This window comes from Scheffersomyces stipitis, chromosome 2, assembly GCF_000209165.1.
Source record: "Scheffersomyces stipitis CBS 6054 chromosome 2, complete sequence".
NCBI classification, from domain to species: domain Eukaryota; kingdom Fungi; phylum Ascomycota; class Pichiomycetes; order Serinales; family Debaryomycetaceae; genus Scheffersomyces; species Scheffersomyces stipitis.
Window position 1 is genome coordinate 1,616,742 of NC_009042.1, and position 23,283 is coordinate 1,640,024.

The 23,283-nt window shown below is 41.0% G+C and overlaps 11 protein-coding genes across 11 annotated transcripts; 8 read left to right on the forward strand and 3 right to left on the reverse strand. All coding sequences in view use genetic code 12, as the record gives it.

The window, feature by feature from the left end:
* Nucleotides 1-231: 231 nt before the first annotated feature.
* Nucleotides 232-951, forward strand: PICST_35114 (predicted protein; the record flags this gene model as incomplete). Its single annotated transcript, XM_001382500.1, has 1 exon — nt 232-951. One exon carries the CDS (start codon nt 232-234, stop codon nt 949-951), a length of 720 nt encoding a protein of 239 aa, XP_001382537.1.
* Nucleotides 952-1,121: 170 nt separating this feature from the next.
* Nucleotides 1,122-3,381, reverse strand: HOL11 (histidinol and sodium permease). The gene has a single exon (XM_001383048.1). The coding sequence runs from the start codon at nt 2,960-2,962 to the stop codon at nt 1,235-1,237; it is 1,728 nt and encodes a 575-aa protein (XP_001383085.2). The 5' UTR covers nt 2,963-3,381; the 3' UTR covers nt 1,122-1,234.
* An 823-nt stretch (nt 3,382-4,204) lies between these two features.
* Nucleotides 4,205-5,062, forward strand: PICST_55080 (predicted protein; the record flags this gene model as incomplete). Its single annotated transcript, XM_001382501.1, has 1 exon — nt 4,205-5,062. A coding segment is annotated over one exon (858 nt), but the record flags the coding sequence as incomplete, so codon positions are not given.
* A 1,885-nt stretch (nt 5,063-6,947) lies between these two features.
* Nucleotides 6,948-8,357, forward strand: MIR1 (mitochondrial phosphate transport protein). The gene has a single exon (XM_001382502.1). It carries the CDS (start codon nt 7,060-7,062, stop codon nt 7,972-7,974), a length of 915 nt encoding a protein of 304 aa, XP_001382539.1. The 5' UTR covers nt 6,948-7,059; the 3' UTR covers nt 7,975-8,357.
* A 1,017-nt stretch (nt 8,358-9,374) lies between these two features.
* PICST_54802 (predicted protein) lies at nt 9,375-9,908 on the forward strand (the record flags this gene model as incomplete). The annotated part of the gene is made up of 1 exon (XM_001382503.1): nt 9,375-9,908. One exon carries the CDS (start codon nt 9,375-9,377, stop codon nt 9,906-9,908), a length of 534 nt encoding a protein of 177 aa, XP_001382540.2.
* Nucleotides 9,909-9,989: 81 nt separating this feature from the next.
* On the reverse strand, nt 9,990-10,904 carry PICST_54890 (predicted protein; the record flags this gene model as incomplete). Its single annotated transcript, XM_001383049.1, has 1 exon — nt 9,990-10,904. The coding sequence occupies one exon, from the start codon at nt 10,902-10,904 to the stop codon at nt 9,990-9,992; it is 915 nt and encodes a 304-aa protein (XP_001383086.2).
* Nucleotides 10,905-12,119: 1,215 nt separating this feature from the next.
* PICST_29977 (predicted protein) lies at nt 12,120-13,031 on the reverse strand (the record flags this gene model as incomplete). Its single annotated transcript, XM_001383050.1, has 1 exon — nt 12,120-13,031. The coding sequence occupies one exon, from the start codon at nt 13,029-13,031 to the stop codon at nt 12,120-12,122; it is 912 nt and encodes a 303-aa protein (XP_001383087.2).
* Nucleotides 13,032-14,490: 1,459 nt separating this feature from the next.
* On the forward strand, nt 14,491-15,000 carry RPS34 (DNA-directed RNA polymerase I subunit A34; the record flags this gene model as incomplete). The annotated part of the gene is made up of 1 exon (XM_001382504.1): nt 14,491-15,000. A coding segment is annotated over one exon (510 nt), but the record flags the coding sequence as incomplete, so codon positions are not given.
* Nucleotides 15,001-15,556: 556 nt separating this feature from the next.
* PICST_42239 (hypothetical protein) lies at nt 15,557-16,468 on the forward strand (the record flags this gene model as incomplete). Its single annotated transcript, XM_001382505.1, has 1 exon — nt 15,557-16,468. One exon carries the CDS (start codon nt 15,557-15,559, stop codon nt 16,466-16,468), a length of 912 nt encoding a protein of 303 aa, XP_001382542.2.
* Nucleotides 16,469-16,802: 334 nt separating this feature from the next.
* PICST_29980 (predicted protein) lies at nt 16,803-17,540 on the forward strand (the record flags this gene model as incomplete). The annotated part of the gene is made up of 1 exon (XM_001382506.1): nt 16,803-17,540. One exon carries the CDS (start codon nt 16,803-16,805, stop codon nt 17,538-17,540), a length of 738 nt encoding a protein of 245 aa, XP_001382543.2.
* Nucleotides 17,541-18,174: 634 nt separating this feature from the next.
* On the forward strand, nt 18,175-21,947 carry PICST_69833 (predicted protein; the record flags this gene model as incomplete). The annotated part of the gene is made up of 3 exons (XM_001382507.1): nt 18,175-19,237; nt 19,298-21,434; nt 21,498-21,947. Coding segments are annotated over exons 1-3 (3,618 nt in total), but the record flags the coding sequence as incomplete, so codon positions are not given.
* Nucleotides 21,948-23,283: the final 1,336 nt, after the last annotated feature.

A 23,283-nucleotide genomic window follows, 5' to 3' on the forward strand; every position in this document is an offset into this window, starting at 1 on the left:
GATTGTTATTCTTTGAATCTCTACAATACAAGTGTTTTGTGATAATAACTATGATAAAGATATGGCTATGTCTTGTAAGTAAAGTTCTTGCTTTTCATAATCAATTATTACATTTTTCGCATCCATAATTTGTCCACTTTGTGCACTCCGAATGTCAACCCAGTGAAATTTAAACAAAACTCGATGTGAATTTCTTTATTCAAAATCTACTCTGCTATCATAAACTACACAATGTCTGATATATTAGAAAAGTCTCTCGACGAAATCATAGGTGAAAACAAGTCGTCAAGAAGACCCCATCGCCGGTCTGGCGGTCCTTCCAGAAGAGGAAACCAGAGCAGAATACAGAAGACTCCATACACCAGAGAAAGACCCACCAACAGCCATTCAAATTATCGTCCTTCGTCTTCGTCTTCATTGCCTGGCTATATTAGAGAAATGTCGCATTCTCGCCCAGTCTTAAGAGTCAAAAATATCCATCCAGACTTGAATGGTGAAGACTTGTCGAATTTATTTGGAAACATATCAGCTGTTGAGTTTGTCAAGTTCGACAACAGAGACGACAGTGTCGCCTACGTCTGTTTTGAAACTGATAATACCCGAAGCAACGCAGCAGCCATCGAAAAATACAACGGCAAAAAGGCTATGGGCAATGTGTTGGTTGTAGAAAGTGCCACGTCCTTGGCTGATAGAATCTCAGGCCTTCCTACAAATACAAGGATTATCCGTGGCAAGAATGGTCCAGCTCCAGGAGGAAGGGAAAGAAAGATCGGCCAAACACCCGGAGGAAGGGAAAGGAAAAAGAAAGAGCCAAGACCTAAACATGTTAAGAAGTCTGCCGAAGATCTTGATAATGAATTGACTGCCTATATGAACAACGGTGGTGACTCTGGTGCCACGGAATCTGCCGAAACTGATTCTCAAAATATCGACCAATCCATGAAGGACTAGAAATTGATCACAATTTCTGTATATTGACAAAACAAAACCTAAAGATAACGTAATTGACAATATGGAAATGAATCGAAAATGAATCAAATTGAATGAAGACAATTTGAAATAATCGAAAATCCACTAATGTCATCAAAATTTCAAATAATGCAAAACTACACTTCCAAAAATTCAAAAACCAATTTTTCATTACTTGTACTTAATCTATATGATAGCAAACTAGAATAATATATACCGATGCTACCATGAGAGCTACAAATAACTATTAGTGTGAGACTCGAGTTTAACCCATACCTTGGGTCAATTCGACCATCTCGATGTAGTGTTTCTTAGTCATCTTTCTCCAGCTCTTTCCGTAGTACAAGGTTGGAACAATGAATGCTATAGAGACAAAGTCAATCACGGCCAATGTGATGTAGGTACTGGAAGTTCCCGCTCCATCCAACCAATAGGAGCAGACAAACGTGAAAACACATGCCAAGGTGTTGTTGATGATGGAAACACCAACCATACCCTGGATGACAATTTCGGGATAGGCATCCATAAGGTAAGACATGGCAGTGTCACCAATGGAACCCCAGCCAAAACCAATGAACCCTAACCCAACGTAGATTACCTGCCAGGGCCATTCCCTGGCAGCACCGACGCCAAACATGATCAAACCAACGGGAGAAATGATCAAGGTGATGAACAAGAGCCACAATCTGTACTCTGGCTCGTAGATACCTCCATTCTTTCTGGCAATCCACAAGACATGTTTATCAGACAACATACCAGACATGAAACAGCCAATACAAGCACCAATTAATGTGGCTACGTTCATGATAGCAACCCCAGTTTCACTTTTGTTCCATGGATCGTCGTAGAAGTAGGTATCCTGGGTGGTCAAGAAGAAGGTCATATATGCATCTTGCAAACCCCACAAGAGACCAGACAACCATACAGCAGGGAAGGTAAAGATTTTGAAGTAGACGATGAATCTCTTGACGTACTGCTTGAAACCGTAGCCTTCTAAGTATGGGGAAGGAGTGATGATGGCTATTCTCTTGTGGTATGGTTTCAATTTCTCTTGTACTTGAGCTTCAGCGTCTGCGACTGGAGTTTCAGACAGAAACTCAGTGACATCATTCTGTTTTGTTTCAATGTCTTCGTTCTTTTCCAAGGAGCTTTCAATTTTCTGGAGGTCTTCCTTTTTGTCGTTTTCTTCTCCTTCTACCGAATTATTGGACTGGTAGACCACGGAGTGCTTCATTCTGTCGAAGACAGTTTCTTCACATCCAAAAATGATGACAATCAAGGTGACACCACAGATAATGGCACCCCACCATCCAACCCATCTGAACGTCTGTGATTGGGAAATCAAGTGGGCAATCAATGGCCCCAAGAAGGAGCCTACAGAGGTGGCCAAGATATACACTGTCAAAACGGAACCCAATTGATGTTGAAAGAATATGTCTGACAACGATTGTTGGACCTGAGCTTCGGCACAAGCTTCGGACATACCTACGAATGCCTGTGACCAGATGGTATCAGCCGTTTTTCTGGACAGGGCAAACCACACGGAACCCAATGTACCTGCAAGAAGACAGATGATATACGTAATTCTCCTACCGTAAAGAGAAGAGGCAGGGGCAAAGAAAATACACGACCAACCGATGAAGATGAAAAGAACACCGGCTCCTGTGTTCATGGCATCGTAACTGATACCGTAAATTGCGTTCAACGAATCCTGTGCTGCGCCGGCGTCGTTGGAAGTAGCAGCTGTCAATGCTGTGATGAACGACAACAAGACGAAATGCCACATCTTTCTGCCGGTAGACCAGTTCAATGGGTCATTTGGTGATTCTGAGGGCTGAGGCATCAAGATGATACCATCCTTGTTTCTCTTCAAAGGTTTGGCACTGGTGCTGGAATCAATGGAGGAGGCATCATTGCCAACCAAGATGTTGGTGGTACCAGGGACAAAGTTGTCGTCGTAGTAGTTGGCGGTTGTTTCGAGAGTTCCGCTCATTTTCTGGGTGTGTGGTCAACTGATATAACAGATGAAATTAATGCGATGAGATGATTTAAGGTCTTGTGACTATTAGCTATGAGTTAGCAAGTTGGCAAGACAATTTTATTTATTTGTGGGAGTCGCTAAAAAACAAAACTTCCTCTTCTATGTGTAATAAAATGGAAGAAAAAAAAACCTGTTTGATATGAAACAATTATGTCAGTCAGTAGGCCATAATGGTGAATCCGTAGATACTAAGCGAAATGTGATTTGAAACGAAATGGTGGAGAAGAGAGAGAACAAGCAAAAAACAAAGACTGTTGGTTTTGCTTATTCACTAGTTTAGCTTCAGGGGCGCAAACGAGGAAATGGTCGTATAGGTCTGCTGGAAGAAAAGAATTTCCGTTTCTCTAAACTTTTGCCAGAGGAAAGTCTGCCTTTATACTTGAAGAAAAAATTGATGCTAAAATGCACTGTGAAAAAAATATTAGTACTGAAATTTTTTCAGGCTAGCAAATTTCGCAGCACGAAAAAGAAACAACAATTATTGCAATAATAACACTTTTTGACAGGGCTGGATTTGATCACATGACTCGGATACCCCACAGTATTTTCCGATCGTTAAAATAGCTGGAAACAATTTGTTTAGGCAATGCAATCCCGACAAGTGCAAAATTCATGTACCAAAATAGAGGTTGGGAGTATCTGTTACTGCTGGATAGCTGATTCTGTACGATAATCATATGTTGGAATTCTTTGGTCAAGGAATTCGCTCTTTGAGAGAAAATTTTCATCAGCTTTGATGGCACTTGACTCTAAGTAAAGATAAAAGGTATCAATTGTATTTTTCTGAATGATGCTCAAGCTTTGTTGTCCACATCTGTCCTTCATGAATGTATCATCCCATTGAGCTATTCTAATCAAGACTTCGTCCATACAGTAGTGACTGAATGAATGGATTGGCTCTTAAAGTTGATAAGTGGTACTCGCACGACTTTGGTGAAGTTCAGATCTTTTATTTGGATATGGAAAGTTTCATTCTTGAACTTATTATTCTTTCTTTCCAATCTTTACTTTCGTCTACTGGATTCACGGGTGTGCTATTGCAACGGTACAGAATTGCGAACTTCCGTTTGTGATTCTTGATTTCTGATATTTTGTCTTTTCTCTGTTTTTGTTTCTTATTGTGGGTTTTCTCTGAACTCTGATTTTTCTGCTATCTGAGTTTGAAGTTTGTATTCTCTTAACTTTACTGTAATTATGTCGAATCGTTCGCTTTTGGAATGGGCAGATGATCTCGTCACCATTAAAGGCAGTGTCTCTCAGCTTCAAGCTGCTGTGAACCAGATCACAGCCAAAGCTCCAACTCCTCAGGAATTAGCCGGGTTGCTCACAAGTTTGAACGAATCACATGACCCTAATGACAAGCCCATAATTGACAAGCTAAACGGATTCTTTGCCTCTCCACACATCAAAGTGGGAGTCCGTTTGCGACAGTTGTACGACAGCAAACAATTGCCTCTTCTCTCGGCTCTTTGCAAGATTAACTTCAAGAGTGCTAAAGCCGATAAGTACTCTTCGTATTTCCTCGAGTTTGATCCGTCAAACTCCCCCGAAACGGTCTCAGACGACGACGATGCCAGCACAAGTAAAGAAAAAAAGGTTGATGTCTCTTCCTACCCACCGATGATTCCACCCATCTCCAATGATGCACTTTTGCTTCGTGTAATGACAGACAAATCATATCACCAACCTAGTGATATACTTGAGCTGGAAACGAGGACTCACGACATTAATCGTACGCACAATGAAAAGCTTAGTATCTTAGGCAGATCCTTGTTGGAGTTGCTCCTTTACCAGATCTTGGATGAAAGATTCCCTAATATGTACGGTGAAGAAATGTTTGTATTTCGTCATAAATTGTTATCCCCTGGCATTTTGACCAAATTAGCATTCGGCTATAATTTGGTAGACCCATACAAGTACAACTTGTCCAGTGAAATTGATCTGAATAGGAAGATGGAGATTTTTGGTAAGATCTTCTTGAGCTATGTAGCTGGGCTCTCTATGGATGGATATACGCAGTCTGAGATTAAGTTGTGGATAAGAAAGTTATACGACCCAATATTGAAAGAATTGGATAGGGCCATCAATGCGGGTGCTGGTGCGAATGCATCCCTAGCAGAACTCAATTTCCTTTTCAAGAAAATTACAAACTTATACGAATTGCCAGTGCAGCAGGCTACTTTGGAGTTCAAACAATTGCAATCAGATCCATACGTAGCTCAGGCTATGGTGAATGACGAAATCATTGGAATCGGAACCAGTAGCAACAGTTTTGAAGAAGCTAAAGAAAGAGCTGCGTTTGATATTGTCAACGACGACGTCAAACTAAAGAAGATTACTGCGACTTTGATCAAGGAATATCAGCGGAATAGAGAAAGCACATCCTCTGACAATTTATTACCATATCCCGCTAAACCTCCATCTATACCAAACATACCAGTACCTCGAATTGTGGCTTCTCCGCCTATCAATAATCATTCGGCGCAATTTGGCATTCAACATGACTTCGGGCTGTATCAAGCTCCTCCACAACAACTGTATCAGCAACTGTTGCAACCTCAACAGCAGCGTCCGATTCAACAGCAACATCTTCAAAACGTAAAGTATACTCAACAATATCCTCAACAGTTCCAGCAACAGCCACAGATGCCTAATATGGTAGGTTCGCCGTACAATGCTCTACAAACTCCGTTTGGACAGTCTGCGTATTCCCGGATTAATGCAAGAGATAATGTCCCAACTAATTTGGATAACAGCAACAATGCAAAAAACAACTTGTACGCCATTTTGGGAAAAGTTCACTTGGAGCCGGACTATGTATATTATAAGACTAACAATGATTTCCAAGCTACAGTCATAGTGAAAAACACCAATACGGTCCTAGGAGTTGGATACGACATTAACAGAAAAGTAGCGGCTCAGAAGGCTGCTATTGCCGCCTTACAGAACCGAAGCAAGTTGCAAGAGTTGGGCATCAACATCTAAACAAAAGAAGAACTGAAGGTCAGTTCTGAGAATCGTTAGAATCGGATACGATTTAGTGTGTATTAGTGTGTATTAGTGAAGTAAGTATAACAATCTCTACTATATATACGTGAACTTTTACTGTGTACTACTATAACGGAATTCTAGATTGTAAAGATCGTTTTATGACCCAGGACAATCGAAATGTTTGAAATCACATTCAAAATGCAAATTCTAGTAGTTAAGAATGGTTGCAATATTTTGGTGAGTCTTCATTTCTTCTTCATATTACCCGGCGCAAACTATTTGGTTGGGCCCAGAAGGTTTTGACAAGCTGCAGAGAAAAGGAAAGAATTCTAGCCGATGATTTTGAGCTCATAGAAGTGGTCATTAGTGCGTGGCTGTTGGATGATCTGGTTTGGAGAGCCAGAGAGATTTTGACAAAATTGCGACTTTATTCAGCGTTGGTGTCGGTCTTACTTAATTGCCTAAATCCGACTTGATGCAAGTGCCGCAAATTGGAGCGCAAGGACGATTCTTATGGATGTAAAGGCGCGCGAAGTGTGCGTTGCAGTTAGGTGGCACCGGAACTGGGCCAACTCTGCCATATTGGGTCGGCCGGAAGTGTGACAATTCGCCAGCGTGATGAAGGCAGCGCAACGGTTGCAAATGGACCCGGTCGAAATATTGCAGGTTGCAGGTGTGTTATTCGACTGTTGCAAAAGACCGTAGTGGAAAGCCGACTATATGTAAAACCACGCAAAAAAGAAACGCGCTGGCCAATCAGACGTTCCGGATACACATATATACGCACTTGTGTAAATGTGGGTATTCCGACTTGCCCCGAAACTAAATTTTTCACGTTTGCGTTTGATTTTTTCTTTTTCGGGTGTCGATGATTTAAATACCATTCCAATTCTTCTTCCAACGCTGGAATCTTTTTCTGAAATTTTCTTTTTCATTCGTTGTTTGTAAAGCACAGATAGAGTCTATACTGGTCTTATTTGATATAGGTATCATCCATCTATTTATTATACGCACGCAATCCTATAGACTTCCTCCTTATATATACATATTTATTCACAATGTCTACTCCTGCTATTCCTCAATTCACCATTGGTGATTACGCCTCGTTCGCTTTGGCTGGTGCCATGGGTTGTGGTGTCACTCACGGTGCCATGACTCCAATTGATGTCGTCAAGACCAGAATTCAATTGGAACCAACCGTCTACAACAAGGGTATGATCGGTTCTTTCAGACAAGTCATCTCCACCGAAGGTGCTGGTGCTCTTTTGACCGGTTTGGGTCCAACTGTCTTGGGTTACTCCTTGCAAGGTGCCTTCAAGTTCGGTGGTTACGAATTGTTCAAGAAGACCTTCATTGAACAATTGGGTTACGACACCGCCAAGAGATACAAGGACTCCGTCTACATCGGTTCTGCTGCTCTTGCCGAATTCTTCGCCGATATTGCTCTTTGTCCATTGGAAGCCACCAGAATCAGATTGGTTTCCCAGCCAACCTTCGCTAACGGTTTGATTGGTGGTTTCTCGAGAATCTTGAAAGAAGAAGGTGTTGGTTCTTTCTACAACGGTTTCACCCCAATCTTGTTCAAGCAAATTCCTTACAACATTGCTAAGTTCTTGGTTTTCGAAAGAGCTGCTGCTGCCATCTACGGTGCCATCCCAACCCCAAAGAACGAATTGTCTTCGTTTGCCTCCACCGGTGTTAACTTGTCTGCTGGTATCATTGCCGGTTGTGCTGCCGCTATCGTTTCCCAACCTGCTGACACCTTATTGTCCAAGGTCAACAAGACCAAGAAGGCTGAAGGTCAATCCACCGTCGGTTTGTTGATCCAATTGGCCAAGCAATTAGGTATTAAGGGTTCTTTCACCGGTTTGCCAACCAGATTGGTCATGGTCGGTACCTTGACCTCCTTGCAATTCACCATCTACGGTTCCTTGAAGAAGACCTTGAACTGTCCTCCAGCCGTCGATTTGTAAACGCACCGTTAGCATTTATAAGAATATTAATAGACCTTAGACCCCTCCAATTCATTATCCATCCTCGCTTCATCTAAAATCCTGAATCCGAGTTCTTCTTTAAATTGTATACATTGAATAAAATCTACATCACGATTTAAACGTGGCTACCAAACCAAACCACCTACCGCAGTCATTCCATCATGTTCATTCTGATCAGTGGAGCTATTATACTTGAATTGTAAAGTTAATGGTATTCTATTGTATCAGCATACATGGGTATTCTTGCTAGTCTATGAACAGTTCATATAGAGTGCTTTTTTTTGAACTGTGTTGTGTTTTTTATTGTGAGTATTATCTTGTATATATTATGTATATTGAATACTGAATGTGTATTTAACCTTATTGTTTAGTATGTAATTATAGCTTTCCTGGTGGACTCATTGTTGGACAGTCTCGGGTAAAAATTCATTTCTCGATCTGTCGGCAGGAAGGAGATTTGTATCTATTTTCCAGGCTTAAAATCAAAATTACTGGATGCGGAACACGGCCAACATTTGACTCCGACCATATCTTCAAAAGACCGCTTGCTATTGGCTGTCTGGTGGTTTCTTTGCATTTCAAATGGTTTTCTTGCCGGATCTTATGATCCCTGCTCTCGCAGTCATGTTGGTGAGTTTCCAGATCGCCGGGAGCCGCCAGCTTATCTGTGATGTACATACAGGATTCTCGGTCGGAAGTGGACACGTGCCCTCGGATGTCCTCCGCGCTGCACTTGTGCATTTCGTTCTCGGTTCCTGGAGTTTGCATCTTATCCGAGATGAATCCAATCCAGATGGACCCCGATGGGGTAACGATTGGCACAGATGAAGACGAGATGGTTCAGGTTGGCTTATGCCGGTGTATGTCGCTAACAAAGCTGGCTAGAGTCACTCTGGGGCATATTGCTGGCTTGATCACGAGTCGAAGCAACCTTCTGCACGGCTAGGCAGGCCAAGTCTACCTCATATTCCAGATTTTGCAATCAATCTAAAGCACATACCGATACCTGTTTTCGAAAAAGTCTAAAGTGAACATTCCCGGCTGCCGCAGCCAATTACTTCTGATGAGTGTTTCAGAAGTGTCAAGAGTGGGCGATATTTGACATTGCATCTGCCTTTCTCTACTTGGTTCTGGCAACTTGACTCTCTTTCTGGTACAGTTCAGCAGATTAAGGCGCCCCATGCAAGACAGAAATATTTTGCGGCCATTTGGAGCTTCTACTATGTGCACCATTTTGCATCAATTCGCTGAGCTTCTAGTGACCAAGACCTACCCCAAGAATGACTAGAATAATTTGCCATATATAAACCGACATTCCCTTGCCCAGAGGCATTCCGAAACCAAACATCTTGTCCAGCCAAAATTTTCGCTTATCCACCATGTTTTACTCCTACATTCTATTGTTTTTCGTCTGCTTTAGCGAGGCATATCCTTTGCTCAAAAAAGAATTGCAACCTACTTCTCCTACATTTTCCCTAATAGCCTTGCACCAAGGAGCTCAGTTTCAGTCCAACTTGGTGAAGTTTGACGGCATTGACCTCAAACTTTGGGCTGACGCACCTCCTTTTTTTGGAAGAATCAAGGGTAACCAAGGGTTCGTACTCAATATTCCTGACGCAACATTTCCACCACCATCTCCAGTTGCTGTTGTCGTTGATTCAAAAGGCAGGCTCACATCCAATGCCAACACAACCACAGAAGCACTGGGCAATTTTGGAATCTCCAGTTCTCTTTTGACTTTCAACGGTTCCTCGGACTTTTTAGCTTGTCCTTCAGGTAACTATAGAAGCGAATATGATATATATGCTTTGACTGGAGAAACAAATTGTCCAAATCCGGAATTTGGATACGGCTATAATATCACTTTATTGGTCCAAGTACTGGCTACTGTTGACTACCTGCCTGAAAACTAAAGCAAACTAAACGTGTATTGAAAATCCGCGTGTTCATATATCAGCGGCTCCTAATTTGTATCTAAAAACAGTTCATGGTATTCATGAAGTTTCGTCGACCTTCTTTTCTTCCAGATCTTCCTGAAAGGTTTCAATGTCTCCTTCTCTCTTCTTTGTAAGTCTTCTGTTAATGTAATATGTTGAAATAAAAACGGTTGCACTCACAAACTCCATAGTGGTTCCCATAATATATTCGTAAGCCACAAACGAGCTTGCAAGTCCTTCTGCTGTGTAATTAGAAAGTAGGAAGTAGTCCATCTTGTCCAAGTATATAGACAAGATACCAAACACACCTCTGACCAAAAGGAAAGGGGCCACAATGAATACAGCATAGATGAACTCGTGGCTAATCTTCTCAACGAAATAACTTCTGAAAGCTAAGAAGATTGCAACGCATGTTTGAAAGAGAAATATCGATTGACCTACGGTCCTCAAAACCCTGGAAGTGACGAGCTTTCCTGAGTGGCCGTTGATTTCCTCAATTGTCAAACCAGATAGCATAGATCCACCAGATATAATGAATGAATTGGCAGGGATCAAGAGGTAGTGAAACACGTTGTAAAGGGACAAGCGTGCTCTGAGACGATCTGTGAAAGTTTTGGCTTCAGATACTTTAGCTTTCCTGTCCTCCCTGCAAGGCCTGATCCAAGAATATCCAATGACAGCATACTGAGCTCTGGCAATGAAATGGTACGCGGATAAGATAAGAACAAAATAACCTTCAGCACTGAAAACCAAATAGGCAATAAGAAATTGCCAATGTGCCCAGCCTAGGGCTGCAAATGCTACTCCACATAGCTGACCTGCTACTCGAAAGATCCCGTGGATGAGAAGGGTGGTATAAACACTTCTCCATCCTTCCTTGATGACGATGTTGATTGCAAGAGCAGTATATATTACATACAAAGAAAGAAAGATGGAAGCAGCTATACCGGAGTCTTTAGATTCGAATCCCATTGTAAGTTGTGAATTAGAGAGTTTTTGTTTGGTTAATTGGAGATTAGGAACTTAACCTTGAGTCGTGAGAAATTGTACAGACTTATATATTCGTAAAGATCTACTCAACCTTATTCACTAACTGGAATAACGCCGTGCCGTACATTTCTTGCACACAAAGTTGAGGCTGATCGACTGCTTAGACAATGGGCTGTATCGATCACCACTTTCGATATGATTGGACGGAATGACTCCACAGAACAGGGCTTAATGGCGATATGTGTGAATTGGGTATAATTCCCGAGAAAGTCGGACTTGAGCTCAGGAAGATTTTAATACGAAGGCTTATTTTTCTTGTTTTTCATTCTTAATCTTTTTGTACGGGCCAAATAAAGTTGCATTAGCTTATTGTCCCTCAAGAGGTTGTGCATGTGCGTAAATGACCTAAAAGGCAATGACGCATAGGAACGTTAATTGGTTTCGTATGCAAGAACCGTTTGAGAATTAAGCGCTTAACTAAAGCTCTAATTGATGGCTGTGCCAAGCCTTCTAGAACTCCAATGTTGAAGTGAATATTCCTTGAAATTGTGATATTGAGAATCTGATTTCCAATGGTCGGTCAAATTCTTGTTCTCCACAAGAAGGACTTTTTGACAAGTAACAGCTAGATAATATGCTCGGGAGTACGTTGAGAAATACGTTGGGAAACATTTTCGGAGTATTTTTAGAAATATTCTAGGAACAATGCTAGTTCGTATTGTACAAACCATTGGGGGTTTGGTATCGGCAAATCGTGTGCTTTATCCCGTCCTGAAATTTTTGTACACTATACCTGTCTAGAATCTTTAAATCCACTGTTGGTGGGCTTAGTTTGGAAACACATTCCGCAGCTATGAAGGCCAGGGACATTCGGCGAATACGCCTAGATCATTTGTCATTGCAGATTAGCAAAAGGTATGATGATAGGCTAAGTAACAATGAAAAATTAGGCTGCAAGAGAGACCCTCCTTCAGCTTTCCGTGCCAAATTAGTCGACTTTCCGGGTTTACGAATTTCTGTAGTCACTACCATTTTGATAGCTTCTAGGGCTGTGAACTTCTTCCGTTGGAGATCATTATTCCAACATCTCCATGTATGGCTACTTGTACAATCTGTCTTCGAATTATATTCCTTTGTATTTCCATTATCTAGATAAATGCAATGATTGAGTGAGAGCAGCTAGTAAGCACAAATTGCTTAACTGTAATTCGAATCCATCTTTCCTTTTTCTTCTACATGCCATTCCTCTTCGTCTTGTTCTGCTCGCCTGTTTTGTCTCTTCTTCAGGATGTAGTAGATCGAGATGTACACAACGGCTGTGATAAATTCCATGGTTGTGGCCAAAGTGTATTCAAAAGCAATGAATGTAGAAGAAATGCCATTTTCATTGTAATTGCTCATTTCAAAGTAGTCCATCTTGTCTAGGTAGATAGACATTACTCCAAATGTACCTCTGGTCAAAATGAATGGGGAGGCAATGAATATACCATAGATATTGATGTGTCTAATATTTTCGCCAAAGAAGCACCAGAATCCAAGACTAACAGCAACAATAGTTTGGAAGAGGAAAATGGATTGGCCACTCACTCTTAATCTTCTAGATAATTGAACACTGCTATTCTCAGATGCTAAATCATCGGCACCAGCTAACATGATACCACCGCTGATGACTAGGGCGTTAGCAGGAATCAAAATTAAGTGGAAGACCCTAGCAAGCGAATATTTGGCTCTTATTTTTCCTAGAAACGATGTAGCAGCTTGCTGTTTGATTTTTATGTCTTCCTTGTTGGGTCTGATCCAGGAGTAGCCAACAACTTGGTACTGGGCATTGGCAATGAGATGGTATGATGTGATAATAAGAACAAAGTAACCTTCTGCATTGAGCACGAGGTAAGCAATTAACCAATGCCAATGATTGAACCCGAGAGCTGCAAATACAACACCGCACATTTGTCCGCTTACTCTGAAGACACCATAGACCACAAGCGAAGTATAGATGGTCTTCAAGCCTTCTCTTCTTACTATGTTGATACTAAAACATAAGTAGATAACATATAGACAAAGATAAACGGAGGCTGCAATACCGGAGTGAACTGATTTGAAAGCCATGTTGTAGATTAATTGTTCTTGCTGTGTGATATCTGAGTAACTGAGGTAATTGCAAAATTTGATCGCAATTTATGGGTGTATTTATATGGCAAAGAAGGATGTAATTTTTTGCCAAGTATAACTTGCATGCCCATCTTCATTGGTGCAATATTTCCTCGTAGTTTATTGGTTTGTTTTAGAAGCAGTTAGCCGTGTCCAAGGGATTCTCGAACAGGGTTTTAGAAGCGCAACTGTATTGTTCATGCATGGTTAAGGAGGTGTCAAAAAATATATAGTGCACCAGATGTATTGTCATGCATTTACGATAGAAAATCAAGTTTGACATAGTAGAAAAATGATGTAATGTTGAGATAATGTTAATTTTGATTTTCTGGTGCATAAGAAAATATCAAAAATGATGAAATGTTCCAAGTATGTGTTATTTGCAATTTTATGTTGCATAATAATTGAAAATTTCGCAACCTTAAACCAGTTACCGTTTTAATATCTGAATGCGCATTCTGCCCTAAGAAAAAGTACATTGCGTCATGAACTGATAGGAGGCAGTTTACGTCTATTGCGCAATAGTCCTACTTTCAACCGTGAACCTTGTATCGGTACTTCATAAGTCTCTTGCCGCTTACCACATAATTCAAGGCTGCTTACGAAAGCGGATAACTTTTTATTTTCCCTGATTTCTGTTGATCTCCACTTTTTCACTTGACTAAAATTCCTTCTCTAAAACGTGCATCTCAACCGACTCTAAATTGTTAGGATGAAAAACACTTCGACCGTTACATATAGTTAATCTTCCACTTCTCTGATTAGAATAATGGGAGAATTCCTACGTCATCGTAAATTTGACGTGATATATACGGTTGGGATATGTCTTTGAATACTAAATCCTACTCTGGCCAGTATAGTAATGTCGCAACATTTGCATAAATCTAGTCATACTAAGGAGCAAGTTCAACTATTTATGTTATTAGAGGGGCTTGGGGAAACACAAATTGTTTCACGATGGAGATTAATATCAAATAGACAAGCACTATCAGCGTGTTGTATATGAGAGCTTCCAATGAACTCATGATTTTGAAAAGATTCAGAGAGATTCTCAAGATACGAATTTCGTTTGATCACTTGTTTGGGCCATTTGCAACTAGGATAATATTGTACAACAGCGCCTAGAACAACTTAGTGGTCTATTTCTAGTAAGCTAAACCAAGAAACAAATTCAATACTTTAGATTTCAGGAGATATTTTTGCAACATATTTTTTGTGACAGAACTTACTCTCTGCGACATCCAGATTAGAGGGAACAAATTTTTTATCTGAGACAGGATAATTCTGATAACATCGACAGTGTCATGTGTGTGTTTGCACGTGACTTCTGGATGAGATGCTTGAAATTTTTTGATTCTTTAGTACTTATCCAACAATAGCGTTCTAGTGTAGATAATATTAGCATATCTCTGGGGACATGGTATCATACAAGTCTAGTGAATATGTCCAGGACTCGGACTCTGACTCCGATACTGACAACCAATTCGAGCCTCCTAAGAATTTCCATAAAGTTTCCAATTCGGCTTCCACGCCTTTCCCAATAGCATCTACTGTTTCAAACAAGGAGATCTGGTTGATTAAGGCACCAAAAGGTTTCCCCATTAATGATTTGAAGAGCTTGCCAGTTTCTTTCACATCCACCTCTATAAACAATGGACCAGCCCCGGTCAAAGTCAAGGGACAATCTTTCCAGATCAATGAAGAGTTATTGGTCGAAGATGCTACTGAGAATCGTAAATACTCCATCTTGGTAAATACCAAGAAGAATTCTTCTTTCATACCTTTGGAAAGTCAAAACATAGCTCGTTTTTACAACGTTAGAGAAACAGTCAAGATTCCAAAAATAGATCTCGAAAAGGTAGTCATACCAAGGGTAGATGTCGAGAAGGTTGAAGATTTGAGAATGAGACACTTCCCTACCGGATACGGGGCAGAATCCTACGAGGAAGCCAGTGTTATTCCTGCAACTACCAAGAGAAGAGCCGAGGGTGACGACAAGGAGACAAAGAGGTCCAAGACAGAAGAGTCTCCAAAGAAGAAGAGCAAGAAGGAAAAGAAGGAAAAGAAAGAAAAGAAGGACAAGAAGGACAAGAAGGAGAAAAAGGAGAAAAAGGAAAAGCATTGAATTGCCTGGTAAAGCTGCTAAAGAAGGACTATTCTCTGGCATCATGGTGAAGTTATCATTGCAATGAATCGGGCTTATTGTCCGGTTCAAGTTCCTACACCCATTGCATTTTGTATCATTTTTAGAATCTTAATATAAGAGTTGTACAGTTATTTAAAGCAGGTTTTAGTGATTTCAATAGCTATATAAGATATTGAGGACATCATGCTGAAAGTGATGTTAAACATAAAAGTCTTGCAATTCGGTTCGAAAATTGAAGCCTGCGAATTTTGTGCGAAACAATTTTTTGTTAATATTTAATAAAGATCGAGAATCAGAGACGATTCTTCTCAATTAACTTCGTTTGCAAAACACTAAAATGGGTGGTACTGCTTCAAAGCCTGCTAGGAAGCTCACCAATTCTGTCGTTGAAAACGCAGGTAAAGCTATAAATCGGTCACAGAAGGTGAACCAATTGCCTTCTCAAGCCTTGAAAGAGAAGTACGAAAGACATATTGAACAAGAACTGCTTCAGGGGCAGAATCAAAATGAGAGCCGTTCTCAAAGCCAGGATAAACCGCAGTCAATAGACGAAAGTCTAAATCAGGGCCCGTCTATAAATTTATCCAACACAAATAGCACTACCACGTTTGACCCTAAGCTTCTCAAGAAAAAGTTGGCTAGTAAGCAAGTAACGAAGCACAGCAGCGAAGCAAATGTTCCATATGGAAAGGATGGCGGAGATCCACAAATCGATGGGACCGATCCATACGATCCCGGATTTGTCAGCTCCATTACAAGGTTAGGCAAGCAGATACATTCTATATCGTTGGACCAGGATGCTCGTATGAGACAGCAATCCATGGCTCTCAAACAGCTCAAGTTCCGTAAGCAGCTCTTCGAAGAAGGAGAAAGAGAGGTCCAGAGTCAGATGAAACAAGGTGTAGAAGCTGGACATGGTTCTACGGAAAAAGAAGTTATACGGACTATGGTACATGCTAGAACGTTGGGTGCCATAATAAACGACATTCATGATCCTAGACTTGATGATAGCAGAATTCTTCTCGACTATCAATTGCATCCTGATTTCCTCAAAGAGTTGGGCAAGCGGTTCAAGGTGGCTACAAACACAGTGGTTATAGAGGACAATACAAAGGAGGATGAAATCGGCCACAGAATAACACCCATTTCTTCTCCAGAAGCGATGACGGACGAGAACGGAGAGTTGGGCGAAGCCATGGGCACCGAAAAGTTGAAGACGTTGAAAGACAGACTCAGTTTGGATAATTGAAATTTCAAATAGAGATATGGAAGTGGTTGTATATAGTTTGGGTCAGTATATATTGTAAATATAGTACAATGTTGTACTAATTTTGAAGAATTGTAGCTAGGAACCAGTTGAGCAGGTGTTTCTATGTAAATTATACTCATGTAGTGAAGGTTTCCATATTTAGTTGTTTATCATTGTTTTTCCTTTTCTTGATATATCTTCTGGCAATCAGCCTACTCTTCGTGCTAAATAAATTACATACTTAATATTCCTGCGAATTGCCAATTGCGAAATGCGGAGATGATTTTCACAAGAACAACTACTTTCTTCATTTTGCAACTACAGATTCTACAACATGTCGGTAACCAAGAAGCTCGTAACAAAGGAAGTAATATCGCTCCTTTCTCAGTTTACTCCCTGTGATGTCAGTGACTCTCTCAACAAACATGGCGTTTCTGACGGTGGATTTATTCCCAATTTGGTTAACCAATCACCTGTTGGAACCGGTATATCCTCTGCGGTAGGAAAAGCATACACTGTTCTCTATGCTCCTAAATCGGACCCCCGGCCAGCCATCAAAGAATCTTATATCGATTTAGTGCCCGCAGATAGTATTGTAGTATTAGGATTGCCACTTGAAGCTCAAACTGTGCAAGCACCATATGTTCGAGTCAATAATGCTCTCTATGGAGGACTTATGTCTACCAGAGCTCGCTATCTTGGGGCCAATGGGTCGGTAGTTTTGGGTCGTATCCGAGATCTCGATGAACACAACGCCTTAAAGTATCCCGTATGGTCCTATGGTGTTGGTACTAGTGCACCAGGTCCATTGGTGAAAGTAGTAGGCATCAACGTACCTCTTGAAGTCAAAGTAGCTCTGTTGGATGAAGATCATAAAGTCCTCACTATCAATCCGGGAGACTACTTAATTGCAGATAAGAATGGAGTTGTTCGTCTACCAGATGATGAGCAGTTGCCCAGCATTCTAGAATATATCCCGAAGAGAGTCGATGCTGATACAAAGGTGGCTGAAGATATTCAGAACGGTAAACCCGCTAAGGAATCTCAAAACTTGTGGAGAAGCAAGATATAGGGGCTCTCTTAGAATTATTTATTCTGTAGATTGTTATCTTTACGATTGATATTTAGGTTATTTTACTATTACTATTTATATAGTTGTGCTGTTGTAATTATTCTTTCGTGCTATTGTAGGGCTGCTGTGAAGTATGTATTTTGCTGAAGAAGCTCAGTAGAAGGATGAAACGACATACAGTGTCACTTTTGGACTAAATGACTTTATTAAGTCTATTCGATAGGCTAAATTCCTTTCAGTTCTTCTGAATGCCCATACTTATTAATATTATATGGTTCGCTTGCCGCGAATTGTGGGGCTAATCAGTGAAAAAAGACTTGATTCTGAAATCAATTTTCACATTTTCGAATACATACCAATGCTGGACAAGTAAAAATACTTTATTCGTGTATTTGCTCTACTAAAGTTATCTCCCTTTACTCCATAGCCTTTCTCGCCTATATCATATTACATACGTCCACTATCAACATTCGCTTTCGTCCTCCAAATCAAACCCCGTAGATCCTCCTGCACGCATTTTCTACAGAAAACACCTGCGATTTGGTAATGTGGGACACTTTATAGAGAGTGTCTGATTCTTTTGAAAGCTGCTTCTTCTTGCTTCTGTCACTTTCTGTAATAGTTCCGTCGTATACGTCTATTTCCGGAATTTTACTCGTCACATCGATGCCGCTCGACCTACACTCGGATACAGAACATTCTGTGTCCATCACAGCATCGCCCCCAACTTCCACAGCAATCTACACTCTTGAAGAACTAGCTGAGTTACGAGTCAGTCTCATCGGCAACAAGGATCTCAAGTTCAAGAAGGTGGGCGATGTGCGGTTTATCCAGGCACTCGTCAGCGATGTCCAAGCCCAAATCTCCCAGATTCTCATGGCCAGTCTGGCACTGGCAGATTCTCATTCGCATCCGTTGAACAACTTGGACTTTCTTGAACAATTGGAAAAGAAGGCTGTCGTGGTCAACATCTTGTGTTCATTTATTTCTGAGGTCAATACAAACAAGCATGAAAATATCACCACCTGCTTGCGTTCATTGGAAGAAGTCGTAGCACCCATCATCCAACTCTTGAACTACTTCGTCGATACTTTTATCCCTTCGTTAGCATCTACTTCATCTTCTCCAACATCTGGGTCAGCTGACCAAGATAAACAAGACACTGACAATAGAGACATCATCTCTAAGATAGAGACCTTGATGAATTACTTCTTGGACATCTTCTTGAACCTCGCCAACATCCACAACCACAACATCTCGTCGGATCGGCTATGGAAATTTATCATCTGCTTACTTATTGTAGGAGAGACATCCGAACACTCTGTGGCCAATTGGAATCTTTTGACCAAGCTGTTGAAATTGGTACCTATTCTCTTGTCGAATGCCCGAATCGACTATTCTTCTTCGATCACGTCGATCATTACTCTTTTGACGGCATTGTTGAAGAGATTGTCAAGAGAATGTGATGTCATCGTAGCGACCCATTTTCCGCAGGTAGCCAACTCGCCTGAACTCCTACATCAACTAGCATTCGAAGATTCTAACTTGCCCAATATTGAGCTCAACAGAAACATCATCAGAACTAACATCAATCCCTCGTTGCTCAACGGCTTGATAACTTGCACGGCGCAAATCTTCAGTTTCTTTAAGGCAAACGATTACGACATTCTCATGGCTTCGCCAACAGGCTCGTCCGTGTCAGCATCTTCGGCTACTACATTGACAACATCCACAGCTTCAAAAAATACCGTTCTGAGGTCGTCGGTGGTCGTTTTATCTATAAGCGTCTATCTTTCGTTGTTACTACTTGTTAAGTATGATGATAGGTTCTTGAACCTTTCTGCATTGAACTTGATATTTTTCTACCTAAACAACTTAAGGCCGTCTAATGAGTTAAACGATAACTTGATCTACAAGAACTACACTAAGTTGTTCCCCAAAATTATCGAGATGTTAGAATTGGATAATGAAATCTCCAAGAAAAACCTCTCTGACTCTAAGAAAAAAGAGTCAAAAATTGCCTTGGATCTTCCAATGTACCTTTTCTCACCTGGAAGAATCTTAGCTGATCTATGCGCTCAGTATCCCTTGTTAAACGATGAAATCAAGGATGCCAACATAGACCTCAATGTAGTCAAAAATTTGGAGGCTAGCTTCAAGTTCAGCCATTTGTTGAAGGTGTTGAGAGCTCTAAAGAAGAATTCCAACCACGGAAAGGCGATTGTGGACTTTACAGTCTTATTGAGTACGCCGAGAGATGACAGTGTTCTTGCAGATTTATTATTGTTATTGAGTGTATACACTAGCTCCACGGAAGATTATCGTCACAGGGTAATTAACTATGCATCTGAAAATAGCAAACTGGTTTCGTTATTGCCTCAGATCATTTTTGAAATCATAGACAACTACCATTTCTTGTTGACCCAGATTCAGTTGAATTATCGTTTGTTGTACCCTCGTAAAAGACGCTGTCTAGTGCCAAAGAAAGACTTGCCGTGGTTTGGTAGAAACCTCGGCATAGTCAGAACTTTGCTCGACAGTTCTGTGTATACAAACTGTTTCTATTTGGTCAGATCACTTTCGAGATCTGTTTCTTCATTGAGAACTTTCTTTGTAGAATGCAACTCGATCTCCAGCTTTGTTAGCGAAGATGGTTGTAAGGACGTTGCTGGTGGATTGATTACAAACTTCTTGCAGATTCTCAAATGCTACGAATCGTCAGACCAGATTTCAGACTTCTTCAATAATTTGAACAAAAATGTTGATGTCAACGGTTCGTACTATTTGAACAAGAGAGCAAAGATGACCAACAAGGCGGCCTCCCTTGGAATTTTGGCTAACTTCATCTTGGACTTCAGTGCTCTTCGTTACAGTATTGTGAATTATGACAATTTCTTGCAGAGCCTTTCAGTCATCTTTCAAAATGCATCGACTTCAGTCAATGTTGGAAGTAATAATGATAAATTGACTGATGAAGATATATATCAAAAGAATGTGATTCAGTTGAATACATTGCATGTTGTCAAAAATTTCATGTTTAACGAAACCAACGAGAATAAGAAGGAACTTTTGGATTATTTTCCCTTGATTTTCTTATTCCAGAAGACTGTGTATGGTTTATCGGATTATAATCAAGAGGATCCTATTGAAATTCGAAACTTGAAGTTGCAACAAAAGCTTGTTGCTTTTGGTATTTTGAGAAATTTCACAGCTGCATCCCCAAGTTTCAATGCTATCTTGGCCAATTCCTACGAACAGGAGTTTATTAGCTTCGCACAGGACCCTAATTTACCGGCCAAATGGGCAGACTTCATTGTTGCAACTATTAAGAATGTCAACATATTTACAGATCTTCCAGGTTCCATAGAACTCGATGATGAGTTCTTAACTGGTTTGATTCTTAATGACGATTATGTTGATCTAGTAAGTGCCATAAACTATCTTGAAGACCATAAGTACACAAGCATAGATAGGATCAAGAAGTCACAATTTCCTCGTGATGTCTTATTAAAGCTATGGATTCGCTTTTTAAGCTTGACTCCTCTGGAAACATTCTTGCTGAAGTTGGATTTAAACGAAAAGATAAATCTTTCTACGAATTTAAACGAAATCAAGTTGTCGATTGTGTGGATAATCATCAATTTGACATGGAAATACTCTACATATGGCTTCGATGTACGTGAGGGTGCAAACTACAATTTGTTCGATACTGTGGACGGCTATAATTTGAGACCAGGTAGTCTTCCTACAAGAAGAATCATGGTTGAGGACTCCGACGATGATGATGCAAATGAAATTGCCGAACAAGATATTTCTATGTCTAATCTACCTGATGAATTGTCGGTTCGAGATAGGGCGTTATACTTGCATCGGTTTGGATTTTCGGATGTATTGGTCAAATTGATTAACCTTTATTCGAAGCAATTCGAGACTCCTGCACCAGTAAAGGAGAAAAAGAGTAGATATATCGGCGAAATAACCAAGAAAGGAAGTATCGCTGTAGAAAATAAACTTTCAAACAATGACAAGCTGCCGGCGCCCAAGCGGTTTGACATTCAAAATAGTCATGATTTGCTAGAGAACTTGAAAAAGGCAAATCACCAGATCATGACACTTTTGAGAGGAGGGGGACGTGTTACTAACAAACCCAGCGGGCGTGTCAGTGATGCTGCGGTCTCTGTAGAGGTTTTTGATGAGGTTTCTAGAAGAGTGAGACGTCCCAGCGGTGTTGTTAGCTCCGGAAGAATTCAGCGTCCAGATGTTAACCGAGGCGGAGAAGGCTTTGGCTATGATTCCGATGACTACAATGCTGGAGAGAGAGAATCGCACAGTTCGGATACGACCAGCGTCGACGACCAGGAGATGGAGAATGCAGAAAATAGGGGTGATGATGAAGGGGAAGACGAATCGGAGGAGCCTAGAGAGTATTGGGTGATGTAAATATTTCTGCGACAGATATGGATAGATCTGCAACAGTTTTTCCATTTCTGAATAATATTATGATTAATGGCCGAAAGGTGATTGTAGAATGTATATTATTTAGAGAGCGGGCTTATTGTACTATTTGGGGCATAGTGAATGGTAGTTTCTGCTTCTAACAATGCTACAAGGTACATGAGTACAACGGCGAAATTTTATTATTTTTTGGAATTGCCGCAAATTTTAGAGAGTCTGAATGGATTGAATGAGATCATCGGAGGTTACAATGAAGAGGGAACCAGAAAAAGGCCGAAAGGAGGGAGGCAGAACAGATTATGTAGACAATTTCAGCCAATTTAGTGCTAGCCAATTTAGTGCTAGCCAATTTAGTTTGTTTAGTAATGAATTTGGACCAAGATCTTCATTCGCCTCATAAGGGACGGTGTGCCGATCTGTATTGCGCTAGAGGATTGCCTGGCTAAAAGTGCCGATGCCGACTTTGGCATGTCGTGGATCTGCTTTTGAGGCAACTTGGAGCCGGATAATTATTATGCAAGGTTCAGATTGACAGCTTCGTAAAATTCATTGGCCATGTCTCCTGCGGTACGGTGCCTAGATTGTTAGTACGTGGCAGAGATGGTGATGGGCGCTATATACAGATGGAGCGAGATGTGCCAGAATTTTCGGCGCCAGGTATGAAATTTTTCCACATTCAGGTCCTCAGCGTGGATAGAGTACTAAGCGAGCCTTTTGCACTTTCGAAGAAATGCCTCGGAACTAGCGGTGGGCATATAGCGTATTTTCAGCGGTTGCTGGTCGGCACAACCAGAGTATGCACTTAGAAAAAGCCCAAAATTCAGTCACCGCCAGTGCGTCTACAGAAATTTTAACCACTAGATCACACCTGTAGGCACACAATGGACAAGAACAAGGAGATGTTGTTGCGAGATCTAGCGGAAGAATTCCCACTCCCGGATGCTTGGCTCGCTGAAGGAGAAGGTCTCATGAACCAAGTCTACGCTACGGGCGGCAGTTCTAGAACGGAATAATACAGGGATATTTTCTGCGAGAGCTGCTATTGGGGCCCTCTGGCAGATGGACTGGTGTAGAGGGGTCAACTAAAAAAGTGTTAAACGTAAATTCACCGTTGAAAAAATCCAACTCTGGAAAATTCCAGATACTGCGCTACTAAAAACAGGAACCAATACCGACATTTCTGACATGGCAGAGGTGTCTCGCAGATCCTGCAAGTTCGCTAGTTTGCCAACCCGGCAGTGGTGGTGGCACTGCCTATACGATGACTATGTCTATGCAAAGGGGCTCC